The 16680-nt window shown below is 41.2% G+C and overlaps 1 protein-coding gene across 1 annotated transcript in view; it reads left to right on the forward strand.

Annotated features, from left to right (window-relative positions):
- Positions 1–617: 617 nt before the first annotated feature.
- Positions 618–16680, forward strand: part of VPS26C (VPS26 endosomal protein sorting factor C) — a 59960-nt gene continuing 43897 nt past the window's right edge. Inside the window, exons 1-4 of the mRNA XM_073360986.1 lie at positions 618–706; positions 7611–7754; positions 9166–9315; positions 15771–15851. Coding sequence (XP_073217087.1) covers positions 650–706; positions 7611–7754; positions 9166–9315; positions 15771–15851 — 432 coding nt within the window. The 5' untranslated portion in view covers positions 618–649. The remainder of the gene's footprint in view (positions 707–7610; positions 7755–9165; positions 9316–15770; positions 15852–16680) is intronic.

Raw genomic sequence — 16680 nt, forward strand, 5'->3', positions numbered from 1 at the left:
GACGCGGCCGCCTCTGCTACGTCCCCCTGATCTCTTCCCTCCCGGGGGGCCGCAGCGGTTCCAGGCCACCCCCGCCCCAGGCTTCGCAGCCGCCCGCGACTCCCTCAGCAGCAGGGCCCGGGCCCCGACGCCTCCCCCGCCAACAAGGACAGGCCCCACCCTGCGTCCGACTCCGTAGCCGAGCGCCCGGGCCCGGCCTCTGCACAGCCAGCCCAGGCTGACCTAGCCCCACCACCACCCGGCACGCAACGCGGCCCCAGCACTACAGCTCCCAGCATGCACCGCTGCGGCTTGGGGTGACACGCTGAAGGTTTCAGTCCCCTCGGGCCGCGCTGCATGCTGGTAACTGTAGTCCGCCGTCTGGTAGACGCCTGCTCGTCTCCGCCCCCCTTGTGACGTAGGGAACAGAGGGCGAGGGTCCCGCCGCGGCTAGTTCCACCGTTGCTATGACTACCAGGGAACGGGCAGAGCCATGTTGTATAAGGATGCCATTAGCTAGGGCTATAAATGGCGTGGGGGGGCGCTGATGACCCGGATGTAAATGGCGCGCCCCACAGGGTGGGAGGACACAAGCCAGGAGTCCCGCGCCCGGAGCACGTGGGCGGTCACGTGACTGGACGGGCAGGGGGCGGGGCTGGGAAGCGGAGCGATGGGGGCCGCTCTGGACATCAAGCTCAAACGGGCCAACAAGGTCTATCTCTGCGGGGTGAGTGCGGGGCCCGGCGCGCTGCCGCTGCCCGCGCTGGCTCCGGAGGGGGGGCCGTTGTCCGCCCCGGTAACCGTCGAGCCCCGAGGAGGCCGGGGACCGTGCTCGCGGGGGCGGGGGGTCGCGGAGCCCCGGGGCGGGGCTGCGGGTCTCTGGCGCCTCCCGCCCCTGCTCCAGCCCCAGGGTGAAGCGCGGGCCGGGGCCGGAATCCAAACGCCTCGCCCGGCCCAGCTGGGGTCCCCCCTCCCCGGCTTGATGCAAGCCCGCGCTGCGCCCGCCCAGCTCCTCTCTCCCTGGCCGCCTGGGGGGCCGGTTCCCGGCGCCGCCTGCCTGTCCCTCGCCGGTAGAGGGGACTGGTCCTGTACCTTCCCGGCGTCTTACCAGCCATCGGGCAAGTAACGGGTGACGGAGCACCTGCCTTCTGATTTCCGCTTCCCCCCGCCCGGCCGCCCGCGGAAAATGGAATGGGTTTGCTCTCTTGCGATGTCTTAAATAACAAACTTCCACCCTTCTAGCCTATCCCACCTTTTATCCGTTGCAAAATGAACAGGTGCCTATGTGGAAATCCTGCATTATACTGATCTTTTCGGAAAGATGACACTCTGAAACCTTGCAGTTTACATGGCACATCAGACCTCCGATTTATACACTCGGTTATTCCCCTCCCACAGTCCCCTCGGACTCGCTGACCTACTGTCAATTATTTTGATATTAAATTATATTTATGTTTATGCTGTCCCCAAACTTAATTTTTTTTTTATATACCACAGACTTTTGAATTGGAAAACAAGTAACAGCTTTGTTGAAGGTTGTGACAGGGAGCATGGAATGTAAATGTGGCTTTTGTTGTTCGGGGTAGTGTATTTCCTTTTTTTGTGCAGGGACACTGGTGACTAATTTGAGGTGAGGGTTCTCCAGTCCAGAACCATTGACAGCACTTAGTCTTAGTCTCTGCAGCTACATTGAACCAAAAACAGTTAAGAATGCTTACTTGATGTTTCATTGCTGATCAGTTTTAGCTGAAGCAGTCAGTAATTGCATTTAAATCATTATAATAGAATATTAGGGTTGGAAGGGACCTCTAGAGGTCATCTAGTCCAACCCCCTGCTTTAAAAGAGGACCAATCCCTAATTTTTGCCCCAGATCCCTACATGGCCCCCTCAAGGATTGAACTCACAACTCTGGGTTTAGCAGGCTAATGCTCAAACCACTGAGCTAGGGATTCGTTCTTGCTTATAAAGAACAAATCAGGGTTTTTTTTTGTTTGTTTTTTGTTTTTTTTAAATTAAGGGTCTGGCTGTGTTTGTATGTTGCCACTTTAAAGAGATTAAAGGAAATGTATTCAACAAAGTTACCTTTAGTACCCTGACTAGACAGGAGAGCAGAATGATCTGAGAACACAATGTTGAAAGAACTATTTAGTTCGCTGAGTGCTGTACTAGAGATAGTGTATGCATCTTTGATCAGGTATCCCTAGGAATAGTCAGTAAGTTAAAAATAAATCTGTTTTAATTAATCATGGGAGTTACTTGCATGGTGTAGGTTTTCTGTTCTTTTTTTAGAAAGTCACTTGTCACCACACTTTACACTGACATTAGCCAGTGGTAATAATGTCTTTTATTTATAGCACCTTTCATTCCACAGAATCCCAAAATATGCTTTCACAAACAGTACTTGTATAGGAATGCCTTCACCTACGAATGCTCATGTTGCACCCAAGTGGTGCTGTCTAGCTATGTAACTGCAGGTGGCAATATTACACAGTAGTTAAGATGGGGAAAACAAATTACCAAATCCAATTGAAACTGCGTTTGGATTTTAGGCAGATATATTAATGCCTTAATTAACCATTACAGCTTGCTGCATATTTTTGTCACTAATATAATTATATATAAAAACTATGTTAAAATAACAAGGTTGCAACGTCAAGCACTTCAAAGTTAGGAAATGACAGTATGAAGATTCCTTGGGCTACCTGAACTGGGCACCCTTATGCATATCTATTATTATAAACTTGCTCTGTATCGCATAGGAATTCTGCGGCAGAGCCACCGGTAGAACCCCGTTATTTTGCCTCGCATTCCAGTGTTTTAAATGCAAGGGAACATCTTTCTCTTCTTGCAACCCTCTGCCTCAATCACAGTCCATCCTGTGCAAAGTTTATATCTGAATAGGGCCATGCTGGAGGTGGAAGGGATTGGTAGAAGAATAGAATGCTTTGGCAGTTTTGGGCTGTAGAGATGCCCATAGATACCTGGATAAGGATGCCTTAAGTTGGAACAGCTCCAGAGATCACTCTAATTTATTCTGGGGGCATTACTGGATTTCAGAACAATCTAGACTATCAGAAGCATAAAGGTAGCTTAAAGCTACCTCTCCCATCACCACCTTCCTCTGGCTCTGACTTCAGTGCTGTGCCATCTGCGATGCAGCACAAAATCTGGCCTTCAGAATCTGTTCCCAATTCTGCCAGAAGCAACTTTGTCCTACCTCTCAGGATATGTCTACGCTGCAATAAAAGACCCGTGGCTGACCTGGGACAGCTGACTTGGGCTTGTGGGGCTCGGGCTGAAAGGCTATAAAATTGTAGTGTAGATGTTGGGGCTCTGATTGGGGCCTGGGCTCTGAGACCCGATGAAGAGGAGGGTCTTGAGTTTAGGCTGCATCCTGAGCTCTGAATGTCTACACTGCAGGTTTGTAGACCCACAGACCAAGCCCTGTGAGACCAAGTCGGCTGACCTGGGCTCTGAGACTCAGTGCTGTGGGGTTTTTTTTTATCTCCGTGTAGATCTACCCACTGTTAGGAGGCATGCAAGTATCAACCTAAGGTAAGGGAATGAGGCTTTGCTCAATTATGAAAGCTGTAAAGTGCACCAAATTATTAACACCAGTCAGTGGAAGATCTGAGACTCATGATTCCTTCCTGGTACTGATCACACCTTTCCCCAATGGTTAAAGCAGAATGAAACAGGAAGAGGAGCACTACTTATGCCAGCTAAGTAGTGGAGGGAGGGAAAATGTGGGGGAATTCTTGTCCCACTTACTTTAGCCCTTGCCTTCCCCTAGTTGAAAAGGGCAGCAGCTGCTACTAAGCCCTTCCCCTCTCTGAAGTTGTAGTCTGTGCCTTTGGACATGTCAGGGTTGCCAGCATATTAAAGATCTTTGGGGTTGGGGCATGCTCAATGTAGATGGAATGTTCAGAGATTTTTAGTTGAAAGCCTCAGACATGTTCCACTGAACATTTGCAAAAACAAACAAAAAGACTTTTAAAAACTGTATCTTAATTTTTCCAGTTCTGGGTTGGTTTTTCATGGGGACAGCAAAAAGTAGTTCTAACCTGAGCACTGCCCTGGTAAACATCAAGTTCCTGTGCAACACTCTGAAAGCGCTAAAGCTCCTAAAAGAAACTGTTGGAAAATATTTTTTGAACGTTGGAAAAACTCCTTATTTTCCCCTAACCTCATTATCAGACAAGGTTGAACTGTTTTGCTGAAAATGGCTGGAAAATCTCAGCCTGAAGCAGAGAACTGGCATTGAGATTCTCAGCCTAAATGGTTAAAGTTATAAGTAACTGAAAATAGGGGATTATAGGTGAAATTTTATAGGTATAGACTATAGGTAATCTTAACTGTAGACTTTGCGCATGTTACACTAATGCACTAGGCGTTATAGCATCTAAGTGTGAAAACTTTGGGTTTTTTTACACTAATGTACTATATATACGGCTTTCGTATAGGCTACGGTTCAGAAATAATGTCTTACTGAGCTTTTTGATTTGCTGTTTTATTTTGCTAGAGTGGGCTCTTCATTCTGAAGTTGGTTCCAGTGAACCAGTGTTGCTTGACATCCTACTTTCTTTTGGGAAGACCTAAAGTCCATTACTTAAGTTTCCTTTTCTTGTATATTTCTCTTGTTTCTGGAATCTTTTCATTGTCTTTTTGGCAACGTTGGGCATAACCATAAAAGATACCTTTCATATTGAATTCAAAGGGAGTTACAGGTGCTTAGCACTACCCTCGCTTTGGTCCAGTGTTGTGACATTCAATTTCTGCTCTCTCAAATACACCTCAAAATTCATCTCAAAAAAGGGAACTCTTAAAATGATTGGAACAATTCCTACACTGAGTATATGATCCTTTTTTCATTAGCAGCTACCATGTATCAATTATGCAATTCAAAAGGAGGTCACAGTTCCATTATTTATTTTATTTTATCTATTTATTTTTTATATATATTCCTTTAACACCTAGAATCCCCCATTGAGGATCATCATGCTAGACAAGTAACAAAAAAGACAGTCCTTACAGGGTAGGTATCAGATAGGCAGATGAAACCAGGGCGTTGAAATATTAAAAATTTTGGTTCCATTCTGGTTTGGGTTCATAGGTATTTCCTAAGTGTCCAGTTCGGTTCCGATTCAGACACTAACTTAGTTACCGAACCATCATTCTAATTTAGCCACCATTTGAACCTTTTCAGATATGTTTCTGGAGATTAATGTGTCAATGCAAGCATAAGAGTATGTAACTCCTAGCAAAAAATACACTGATAAATATTTCTTTGTGTAGAAAAAAATATTTTTTTCTACACAAAGTTGTACTGGTGCATGCAAATTACATGCTCCAGCACTCAGTCAGTCAGTGAAGTGACAAAATGAATTTCAGCACAGAAAATGCCCTTTCTATGCTGACTTGCATAGCAAGGACAAGCACTCAGCAAGAAGTGTGAGTAGACAGAGAGGACAGGAAGGTGTTTTGACATAATAAAATCCCCAAAGTGTGTGCTTTGGAGAAGAAAGAAATGAAATGTCCTCTAAGTCTGAATCTAACAACAGTAGCTCCAATAACAGGGTATATTTGGGGAAAGTAAGAGTATGGCTAAGGATTTGCACACTAATAAAAACTGTCTGCCTGTTGCCACAAGGTGTTGGTCTGGAATAACGAGCTCTTTAGGGCAGATGGAACAAAAAATCACTTTGCTAGTTTGTGGTGAAAGCTCCTGGCAGGGAAAATACCGAGAAAGGGGGATGGACTAAGGAACAGGCAAGCAGTTCTGGCTTCCTTAGTCAATAAAGGCCCTATAGACAAAGGGAACAATCCAAGGAGCGAAAGACCGAAAGAATTTTCAGTCAGTCTTGTAGTGAGAAATAGTCCCAGAAAGTCATGGACCTCTGAGACTGGAATTCAGCAGATTGTGAACTTCCCTGAGGCTAGGGTGGGACCTTTTGGGTGAGCCCTTGAGCAGCCTAGTAATGAGAGGTTTCAGAGTAGCAGCTGTGTTAAGTCTGTATCTGCAAAAAGAAAAGGAGGACTTGTGGCACTTTAGAGACTAACCAATTTATCTGAGCATAAGCTTTCGTGAGCTACAGCTCACTTCATCGGATGCATTCAGTGGAAAATGAATGCATCCGATGAAGTGAGCTGTAGCATTTTTCACTGAATGCATCCGATGAAGTGAGCTGTAGTTCACGAAAGCTTATGCTCAAATAAATTGGTTAGTCTCTAAAGTGCCACAAGTCCTCCTTTTCTTTTTTTCTAGTAATGAGAGAGTTGCTGAATAAGATGACATATTTGATGCTATATTATGATGACTGGGTAGAGCCATAGCACTCGTGTGCATTTGGATGGGATCTCCCTAGCAAACAGCTGCAGACTAAACCCGCCAGCAGCAGCAAACAGCTGTTTCTGAGTGTTTCTACTCTGTTAGATCAGTTTTTCTTCACTGCCCAATTATACCAGCACTTCCTACGATAGCTACGTTTCTTAATTCCTGCAGGTCCACTTCTGGCTTCCTGTGCTTCAGCTTCTCATGCTGTGATCCCTGAATTGCTACTGCAATTCCTTTCTCTAAACCTTTATTACATCAGACTTGTGACCCAATTTCTGTTTAGTACTGACACTTCTCCACTGTTAAGGGAAAAGTACTGATGCCCTGGCAGCTACCAGCTGAGCATTATGTAACTGTATTTCTTAACTGGTGTGAAGTACAATCATATTGAACCATTACAACTTCAGCATTAACTGAAGCTCACATGCTCATCATTTTCCACTTTGATTACTGTAACCTACTCTTCACTGGGCTCCCAGGACCCACATCAGCCCCTGGAGTCCATACAAAATACATCTGCTAAGACTTTGCCCACCATTCTGACCAGATCAACACTCTGCTGTCCTTGCTTCTTTGATCCTTCCACTGACTTCACCATATTAAGTTCAGACTTCTTATGATCATCTTCAATATCCTGCCTAGGTTTATCCCTTTCAATTTATCCATTTTTTTTTTATGTTGCTACTCCCCCCCTTCTTCACTTCACCTCCACTCCACTTGAAACAACAGCTGTGAAGTCCTGTTTGTCCACTTCTTTTACAACAATACTTTTCCCCTGCTGCTATGTATTATTACCTTCCTTGAACAGGTCTGCAGAGCAATCCCCTCTCATTTAAATCCCTTCTGAAGGACCGCTTCTTCAACACCCATAGAAGCTAGCTGACCAAGCCATCTATTTACACATGTCATTTATTTATAAGTAAATTGCTCATTTATGTGGCGGAAAGATTTTGAAGACTAGGAGGGAGGAGCATACAGATGCTGGAACAAAATTTGAGTTAGGGTAAGGGGAAGAAGAGAGATTTGAATTCTGGAAGCAGATTGGGTGGGAGTGGAGTTTAAAGAGACTTCTGCTTGCCATCACCTTGATCACTTAACTTGTATTTTGTATCCTTTTCCCCTGCCTCCTCTCCATCAATATGTCTTTTCAGACTGTGTGTTTTGTGAGGCAGGAACTGTCTTCCTTGGCACTTGGAAATCATCTAACATACTTTGGGTGCCACTGCAGTCTGAATTCTAGCAAGAGAAGAAACTGATAAAATCAATATGTTTTACTTGTCACCTTTTCCTTGTTAGGAAGTTCTTTCTGGAGTGGTGGTCATAACAAGCAAAGATGCAGTCCAACACCAGGGTGTCTCCTTAACAATGGAAGGATCAGTAAATTTGCAGCTCAGTGCCAAAAGCGTTGGTGTGTTTGAAGCTTTCTATAACTCTGTTAAGGTAAGAAATACGTAGATTGGTTTCTTGGATACAAAAGTTGTGTCTAAACCAAATCTCTCCTTAGTAATTCTACTTCTTTATGGTTGTGTCTTACTTCAGTGCATGCAGGTAGTTTAATATTTTCCCAATCACTGCCATTATCTAGCATTACACTGTGAGCTTCAGAGGCAGAAAAATGTTTTAAGACAGACCCAGCCTAGGTAACCACAGAGTTAAAGAAACTTTGTCAGGATATTTACTGCTGTAATGTGCCATGCCATTTGCATGTAGCTGTAACTGGCGTGAGAAGCACAGTCCTGCAAAGGGAAAATGAGTAAAACTGTTCTAGAACTGAATTCTTATAAATAGAGTGAATGTGAGGGCTCCAAGCAAAGCTGCAATGAGAAGCCTGTTTTTAGTTATATAAAATATCTCTTCCAAATGTGAGCCCTAAGCAGCTTGGTAGTTTACTTTTGAGAGGAGGTGAGAAATACTTACTCTGAAAAGAAAGAGAGCCTCCGTCAGTCTATTCTGCTTCATGTGTCAGCAGAGATGAGCCAAAACCCCAGGTTTGAATAGTTCCAAACTTAGGGGAGATCCATGTTTTCCCCAACAAAGCATTTTCAAGCAATCAGAATAGAAATTTTAATTCCATTTCAGCTTTTGAAGTTTTTTAACTTCAAATGTAAGTTGCTTGATTAGACAAATGACCTTCGAACAGTAATTGGGGGCCATTGTCTTATCGTTGGCATTGGGTGTTGTAGCAATTTAAAACAAAAATGGTTTGAAAAGAAAAATGAAAAATCACAAGGGAAAATAAAATGTTTGTCAATGCTCTATTTGATATTAAACTAATTTCTCTGCTCTGGGAGTGCATGTATTTTATTTATTTATTTATTTTATTTTTGCTGTTCCTACTCTGTTGTCTTTTAATTGATGGAGGCATATTTCATGAGATTTTGCATGCTTCTCCAGTCAAGCGCCAAACCATAGTTTGTCATTGTTCCAACAACATTCTGATGTTAAATATATAGTTTACCTTTGGGAGCCCTTCTTCTCTCCAAGAGCTAACTGCTCAACTGGCATATACACATACAGACTCCTTCTGCTGTTTAAGGTTTGTGATTTTGATAATGGAACAAGAAATGTACTGCTTTCAAAAGTGTACTAGGTTCTACTTGTTAGCTTCTTAATGGGCTTAGCCACCAATCTGACAAGGATGCAAAAAAATGTACAGACTGTCATGGTAAGAAACATTAAGTAAGACCACTTTTTACCACAGTATGAGTTTGTAAAGAATTGTTTGTAGGGGACACAGACACTTGAATTTTGAGATATTTGGAAAGGCTGATAGGGTTTCATGTGGCTCTGTTATTGGGCCGTTATGAAGCAGACTGCTTTATTTTAAACTTCTCAATGTTTATCTTTACAGCCTATTCAAGTTATCAACAGTACCATAGAAATGGTAAAACCAGGAAAACTTCCCAGCGGCAAAACAGAAATTCCTTTTGAGCTTCCATTGCATGCGAAGGGCAACAAAGTTCTATACGAGACATATCATGGTGTGTTTGTCAATATTCAGGTGAGACAGTTTTCTGCGTAGGGAAAATGTGATGAACTTGCACTGTCTGCAGGAACTATACTCTGAGAAACTTCTCTAATTGCACTGTGGGAGGAAACTATCTGGTGGTACCATAACTGTATGTTATCAATATTTTTGGTTTTGTCAATTTTGTGAAGTTATTGCAATGCTCATGTACAGTAACTAAAAATTAAAGGTCCTTTAAATTAAAATTCATGTTCCAGCTGTGGGGGATTTTTTAAATTTACTGAAACTCTAGTAGGAAAAGATTATATATTGGTTCAAACATTTCCCAAACATCCATCATTGTGGTATTTGGGTGTACTTTACATGGCTTAAATTGAGTCAAAAGTTTCACAATTCCTTTCAGCTCACAGCTGTTGAGACCGAACAAAAATTGTCCCATTAGCTAAGTCTCCAGGATTTAGTACTTCAGAGACAGTGGAAGGCCTGTGTGAAGAGAAACACTTTGGATTTCTTTCCAAACATGGCATAACAGCCCTTTTAAGATCTCAAAACATTATCAGGAGATTATATAAAATCTCCATAGGCTTAAAAATTATGCTTGCACTTTTAAAACAAAATATTTGGGATTGTTTTTTCCTAAGTAGGAGTTTTGGTTTTTGTGTTACTTATATCCCCTGTTGCAAGGATCCTCAGATACAGCCTTGGAAATGTAAGAAAGAAGAACAAAGTTACTGGGGTTTTTTGTTTTGTTTTTGCTTGAAATAAGTTTTGTCTTAAAAACAAAGAAGGAATCTATACTGTTCTTCACCCTTTCACATCTATATTTTGTTTTTGTTTTTTTTAATGTAGGGTCATTTTATAAATTTAGAATCAAGAGGGATTGATTCATTCAGTAGGTTCAAATATGAAGTATAGTGTGACAGTGATATCCTAGCACAGGATATTGTATTATACCTGTTTTACACATTTAATGGTTAATAAGATACATTGCCTGAATTAAAACTCTTTCTTTAGTCCCTTCATTTCATGTAGGAGCTGTTATTAGTTTATGGGATGGGGTCTGTGAGACCTTCTCTCCTCCCTGCTGGAGGTGTCAGCAATGTGACACTACCTCCATCACTCCCCAACTCAAGGAAAACCCACTCAAGTCAGGCTACCAGCAAGACTCGGTTCCCCAGAAGCCGAGAAGGGCCAGGAGGAGACATTGGCCAATCAGGAGCCAGCAGATCAGTTAAGAAAGCTTTCCTGTTCCCTCACAAGGGGAGTGCTGGGTGAGATATACTGAGGAGCATTTCCTCTGTCCTATCCCAGAACGCCAGGTCTAGATCAGGGCCTTGACTTAAAGTGACCAAGTGCTTGCCTCTTACATTTATTTGTTAGTTTGTTTAATGGCAGAGACGGCCAAATTCAGAATTTAACTGTTTAAAGACTGATGACAAGCTTATGGCATGGGCTGCCCTGCTCTGGAATGGCTGCCACATCTTGTGAACTGAGGCAGGAAGCGCTTGCAGTGCCATGCTCAGCCAGCAGGGAATGCAGTGGAGTAGCTACACCTGTGACAGTTTCTTTTGTGTACATTATAATATTTTCTAACTCTTACTTTATTATGTAGTAACTTGTATCTCCCATTTTATGCACTGTCTGTAGTATTATACCCCAAAAGAAAGTGCTTACAGTTAAGTGTCTTTCGATGAAACTTGAACATGACAAGTTACACAAGTGTTGCCAAGATACTTTTTTTAAAAATACCAAAACAGATTGACCCCTCACTTATCTGTTAGAGAGGAGTACAAATTCACTCAGGACAGGGCTACACGCTGTTTTGGAATCTGATATCCTATGCTCATATGTCACCAACATCCATTCCTGATTTGGTGGCAGCTTGCTACACAAGATGATGCAGTCTCTCTCCTTTCTTTCCCAGGGTCAGGTACAGTTTTTCCTAATTTCTTTTTTTGAGGAGAAGTCTCTTATGAATCTTGGTAACTTGTCTGAAATGAAAGGGGACAGAAAAATATTTCTGCATTACATCTTATTGACAGGTTTCAGAGTAACAGCCGTGTTAGTCTGTATTCGCAAAAAGAAAAGGAGTACTTGTGGCACCTTAGAGACTAACCAATTTATTTGAGCATAAGCTTTCGTGAGCTACAGCTCACTTCATCGGATGAAGTGAGCTGTAGCTCACGAAAGCTTATGCTCAAATAAATTGGTTAGTCTCTAAGGTGCCACAAGTACTCCTTTTCTTTTTACATCTTATTGAGTAAATCTTACAAGAAGAAGAGGAGGAGGAGGAGAAGGGTGTATGCAGACTATTACAGGAGGACTTAATAATCCATCAGTTAATTGTAATCTATAATTACTTTTATAGTATAAGGAGTGGTGAATGACATGAATTTGGTTCATGAATAAGGGCTGCACCTCTGTTACCTTTAGTGCCAAGTAGAAGTATGGCCATGTAATATCACAGCTGAGTTTTACACATACAAGCCACAAAATTGAAAGCTGTGGTCCCTTAGAAACCAAACCTCTTCGCTTGTGCATATTTCCTATGACTTTATATAGCAACAGATTAGCTACCACATTGTATACACATTTAGGCAGACAGTTACTGTGAGAAGTACAGCTTTGAATCTTTTGATTTTTGTATTAAATGTTTTTACCATAATGTTGCATTAATATTAGGTGGGGGGGTTTCTAACTGAAAAGTTTTCCTCTGGTTAATGTGATGTAAGGAGGCATTTTGAAAATCTGGTCTTGAACATATATATTTTTTTGTACTAGTGGGAGACTCCCCCTCGCCCCCCCCCCCCGAGAAATTTTATGTTTATTAAGATAAAGCTCAGAGGAATCCATTAAAACAAATTACCTTCAGAGAGATGCTTTGCACTAGAGTACTAGTAAAGAATCACCAAAATCTTCACATCTGCCCCCCCCAGCCATTGCTGTGAGTATATAGTACAAAATAAACTAATAAAAACTTACTTTTTATAACTGAACCGGACTTGCACAGAACACTCTTGATGAAAGTGTATTTTATCAACCTGTTGAGATGTCAAAAGTAATTTCAAGAATATTCAGAGTATAACTATAAAATGCTGCACACACAGATACCATGTCCCAGATAAGACAGGTTTAATTCCAACCTATAAAGTACTGATGAGACAACCGCTAGAATACTGCATTCCATAGTGGGCACCTTGGTCAATTAAAAGATGGTTATGATTGTAACAAAAACTAGAGACAAAGGGACTGGCTTTGAAGTAAATTTTTAGGTGGGGGGGAGATACCTTATGCTCTCAATCCTGTAGCTAGATCCATATGGGCAGAGTTCCATTGACTCCAAGGAGCATCCATACAGGCATAAGTATCCACCCACATGGACTCACCTGCAGGTTTGCAGGCCAAGAGTGCAGTTGGGTAAACTACAAATAAGGCAAGACAGAAGTCTGCAATTAATTGTAGGGTGTAAGTATCCAGGAAGGGGAGGTACTGTTTAGAATTATCCAAGGAATACAATTTAAGAGTAAAGAGATTTTTAATATCAGGGAATAACTTCTTAACAGTGATGTCTGCTAAAGTGTCAAGTAAAGGAAGGAAGCACAATTGCTTGAATTACTGAATCACTTAAAACTAGACTGGGAAAAACACTAAAAAATATAGAAAGGGAACAGTTCTGCTTTGGCAAGGGGATATACTAGGAGTGACCAAGTCACATCTCTTTCATCTCTAATTTTTGGCCCAAATCCTGGATTCAGTTAAGTTAATGGGCATATTGTCCACTGACTTCAATGGGAGCAATATCTGGCCTCCTATTTTAAACTTCTTCAGGCATGACCCATATTTTTCTTGAGGGGTGGGAGAAGGTGTTGAGCACTGAGCATGCTTGTGGTACTTAAATTATTTTTCACACAGACTCTTCTGTTGATCTCGGGTATCTGAAAGAATCTTACCTGTTCTTTTTCTGACTCTTTTTATGCACTTATTGATAAAAGCTGAAAGGTCATTTGACTCAGCAGACTATTATCTCTTTTCCATCATGTTATTTCTACTGTTATGATCATGCATATTATCAGGATTTTCCATCATAAGTATAATTGGTGTATCTGTTCATTATGAATCCTGTTGTATGTTCATGCAAATAGCTTCTCATTCAGCTGCAGCAGCTGCTTTAAGGTAGTATTCTGTTTTTTTGTAATTTGTTTTTCTAACTTCCTGGCAGTAGGATACTAAATCTTTCATTAAGCATTTTAAATTCAAGAGTTAGTTACCAGAAAAAACAGACAAGAGACTTATGTCATGAGACAACACCTATTCGTAAAAAGCCTTGGATAGAAATATGATAAGCAACTATATTGCCAGAATAAAACTCATTCTAGTCTGTCTTATGCATGCACATGAATATTTTAGATATTTTCCCCTTTTGCAGAGCAAACAGTGTGATCTTGTACATCAGACTTTTCAACATAGCCAAGCAGTGATCATCCTTCCCTCTTCTGCTTGAAATACCCTGTCTGAAGAGTCATTACTCCATTTTCAATACTAACCTTGCCAAAGGCTCATTTATATTGAGAAAGCAGCTGTAAAAGGAGTTTATCCTTTCTCCCAACCAGAAACAGCGATGTAGAGACCTGTTTGCTCTCTGTGCTTTGCAGAGCTGAGGAACTTATCCTCTGAAATTATTTAATTATTATTTAATTGTCCTGTTACTGATAGGGATAAAGGAAAATACCTGATATTTTAAAAACAAATTAATGTATTTACAGATTGGCATTTGGGTGAGCTATCAGTTTGTTTTCTTTTTAAAAGAGGAGAAAAATTCCTTTTTCTACAGATTATCTAAATCAGTTCTCTCATATTGAACTTAAGTCTCTGAATTCCCTACATTTACTCTGGGCTTCTTCACAGTACGTCCCTCTACCCTTCAAAAAAGAAAAAGCATGTGTAATTGTTAGTCATGCCAGTCAACAGTAGACTTTGATGATATTTACTTAAACTATATACCTTTGCATATGGCTAGTTTGTTTCTAAATTTTATATCCTATTGACAGCGCTTATGGTGAAAGGCTTCCTTTTCTTAATGTTGGTGTTTCCTTTACCTAGTCCTCGCCTTGGCTTTCTTCCTAATATAACATCTGTTGTCTGGCACGTCTTTTGCAAAACAATACCAGCCTACAAGTTGAGTTGCTTTCTGTAATCCAGATATTTTGTTTATAATCAGTATGGATTGTCTTGTAAGGTATGATTTTATTGGTATATATGTTACCTTTGGCCATTCTCCTATCACCTATCTCCTATCCTATCTCAGTTACCCATTCCCCCTCCCGGTCCAAAATAAAACTTAATAAAAAGGTCCAGATCAGGCCTTTCCTTAGCTTTTCACCACCTTTCAGAGTTATTGTTTCCTGCATTGCTGTACCACCCCAGAAATAAAGTGAAATCTGACTTCCAAGAACAGTTTTTGTATAGAACACATTAATATCTGTTAAAATGGATGTGCAGGGGAGATTTGATCCAATGTTTAGGCTTTGGGTAAGAAGCTATGTGCTGCTTAAAAGTGTTTCAGTAGTTTAAATAAAAAAAAAAAACAAATGAAAACAATTTATAAAGCCAAAAAGTGAAGTGGTTAAAATGTTTTTATTGTCCAAATTGAGAGGTAAGGTAAACATAAATTGTGAACAGTATATAATTTTTTTTAATTCTCGTTTAGAATAATCAAAGATGTCATTAGCAGAAACATCCATCAAAGATTTTTTTTTTTTTTTTTTAATTTCATACAGTTTCAAAAGATGACCTGAGTTGTTGCAGTGGTTAGGGATTTGAGAGATGAGGGTTCAATTCTCTGCTCTGCTACAGACTTCTTATGTGACCTTGGCACTTACAATCTCTGTGCTTTAGTTCCCTACCTGGAAAATGCTACTTCCGTACTTTACAGGGGTGTTGTGAGGATAAAAAATGCTAAAGATGATGAGGTGCTTGGATTGTACTGGGCTCAGACAGGTACCTTAGATCAGTGATTTTCAATTGGTGGATTTCATCCCCCAAGGAGATCAGGAAAGGGAATTGAAGGGTGGGCATTGCAAAGTGTTCTGGGTAGGGAACATATCTTTCTATTATGTGATCAGCATTGAGAGCAATCAGGCCTGGTCCTGATTGCTAATTGAGAGCATTATTGCTGTACAGATATTCAACAGTTTATAAAGAACTGATAAATGATTAATAGATGTTATAGGGTTGTTAGATACATGAGTATTACTTTGATGGTTATAAACAACCTGTTGGACTCTACAGCACTCTATAACCATTGATTAACAATTTATTGAAGAATATATAAGTAGTCTACTGACCTTTTAATAAATTACTTATAAATGGAATGTTAATATAAATAGCCAGTGAGACTTTGTGTTTATAGAATGATTTCTCTCTAAGTCCATGCTGGAGATGGAAGAAAGTTTTGATAAGACTCTTCTATCCCCCACTCTTTCTCACAGTATACCCTTCGGTGTGATATGCGACGATCTCTACTGGCCAAGGACCTGACTAAGACTTGTGAATTCATTGTCCACTCACCAGTAAGTTGGAATATAGAGATATTTAACTCTCTCAACTAGCTGAGATTTTCACCTCTGCAGTTTTGTTCTGTTTAGCAAAGTTTGGTGCCCAGTCTTCTATGGTGATGTTCACAAGATGTAATGGTGTAACTTGTATGTGTCCTCCTATATTAACAAGGCATAAGACTTAAGGGGCGGGGTGGGGGGAGGGAGGGAAGGTTGGTGTCATGCTTTCTTTTATGTTTTGAAGTTAGCAATATTCAGGTTTCAAGCATTTGTGTTACTATTTGTATTACTGTGGCACCTAGCAGCCGAGACATGAACTAGGATCTCATTGTGCTATACTTTAGATAACCTTTTCACCTTAACTTCTTTTAAACTTACTCTTCTAACTGACACAAATATGTTTTGGATGATGAGCTTGCTTTGTTGTGAAAACCTCCTGTTTCCTCACTCAGTCCTCCCCTTCTCTCTCCCTGCTTGTTCGGTTCATCTCCTAGATACATACTGTTCTACTCGGTATCTAGATACTGTGGTGATGTGTGCTCCCATAAGTACTGTATCTTTTGGATGACCTGATCTCTCTCTCTCTCTCTCTCATGCTCCCTCCCCCAGGTGCTAAGCATCCTGAGCTCCCATTGGAGGTTGAGAGCTTTGGGTGCTCAGCATCTGTGGAGGGAAGATATCAAGCCTCTTGTATTCAAATGCCTAAATTATTGATTTTAGGTCCTTTACTCTAGGTGTGGAAATAGGCCTGCATCAAGTTGGAGACAAGTTTACAGCCTCTTAGTCTGACTACACTGCAGTTAGACACCTGTAGCTGGTTTGTGTCAGCTGACTTGGGCTCCGG

Source organism: Lepidochelys kempii, chromosome 1 (assembly GCF_965140265.1).
Source record: "Lepidochelys kempii isolate rLepKem1 chromosome 1, rLepKem1.hap2, whole genome shotgun sequence".
Lineage (NCBI taxonomy): Eukaryota > Metazoa > Chordata > Testudines > Cheloniidae > Lepidochelys > Lepidochelys kempii.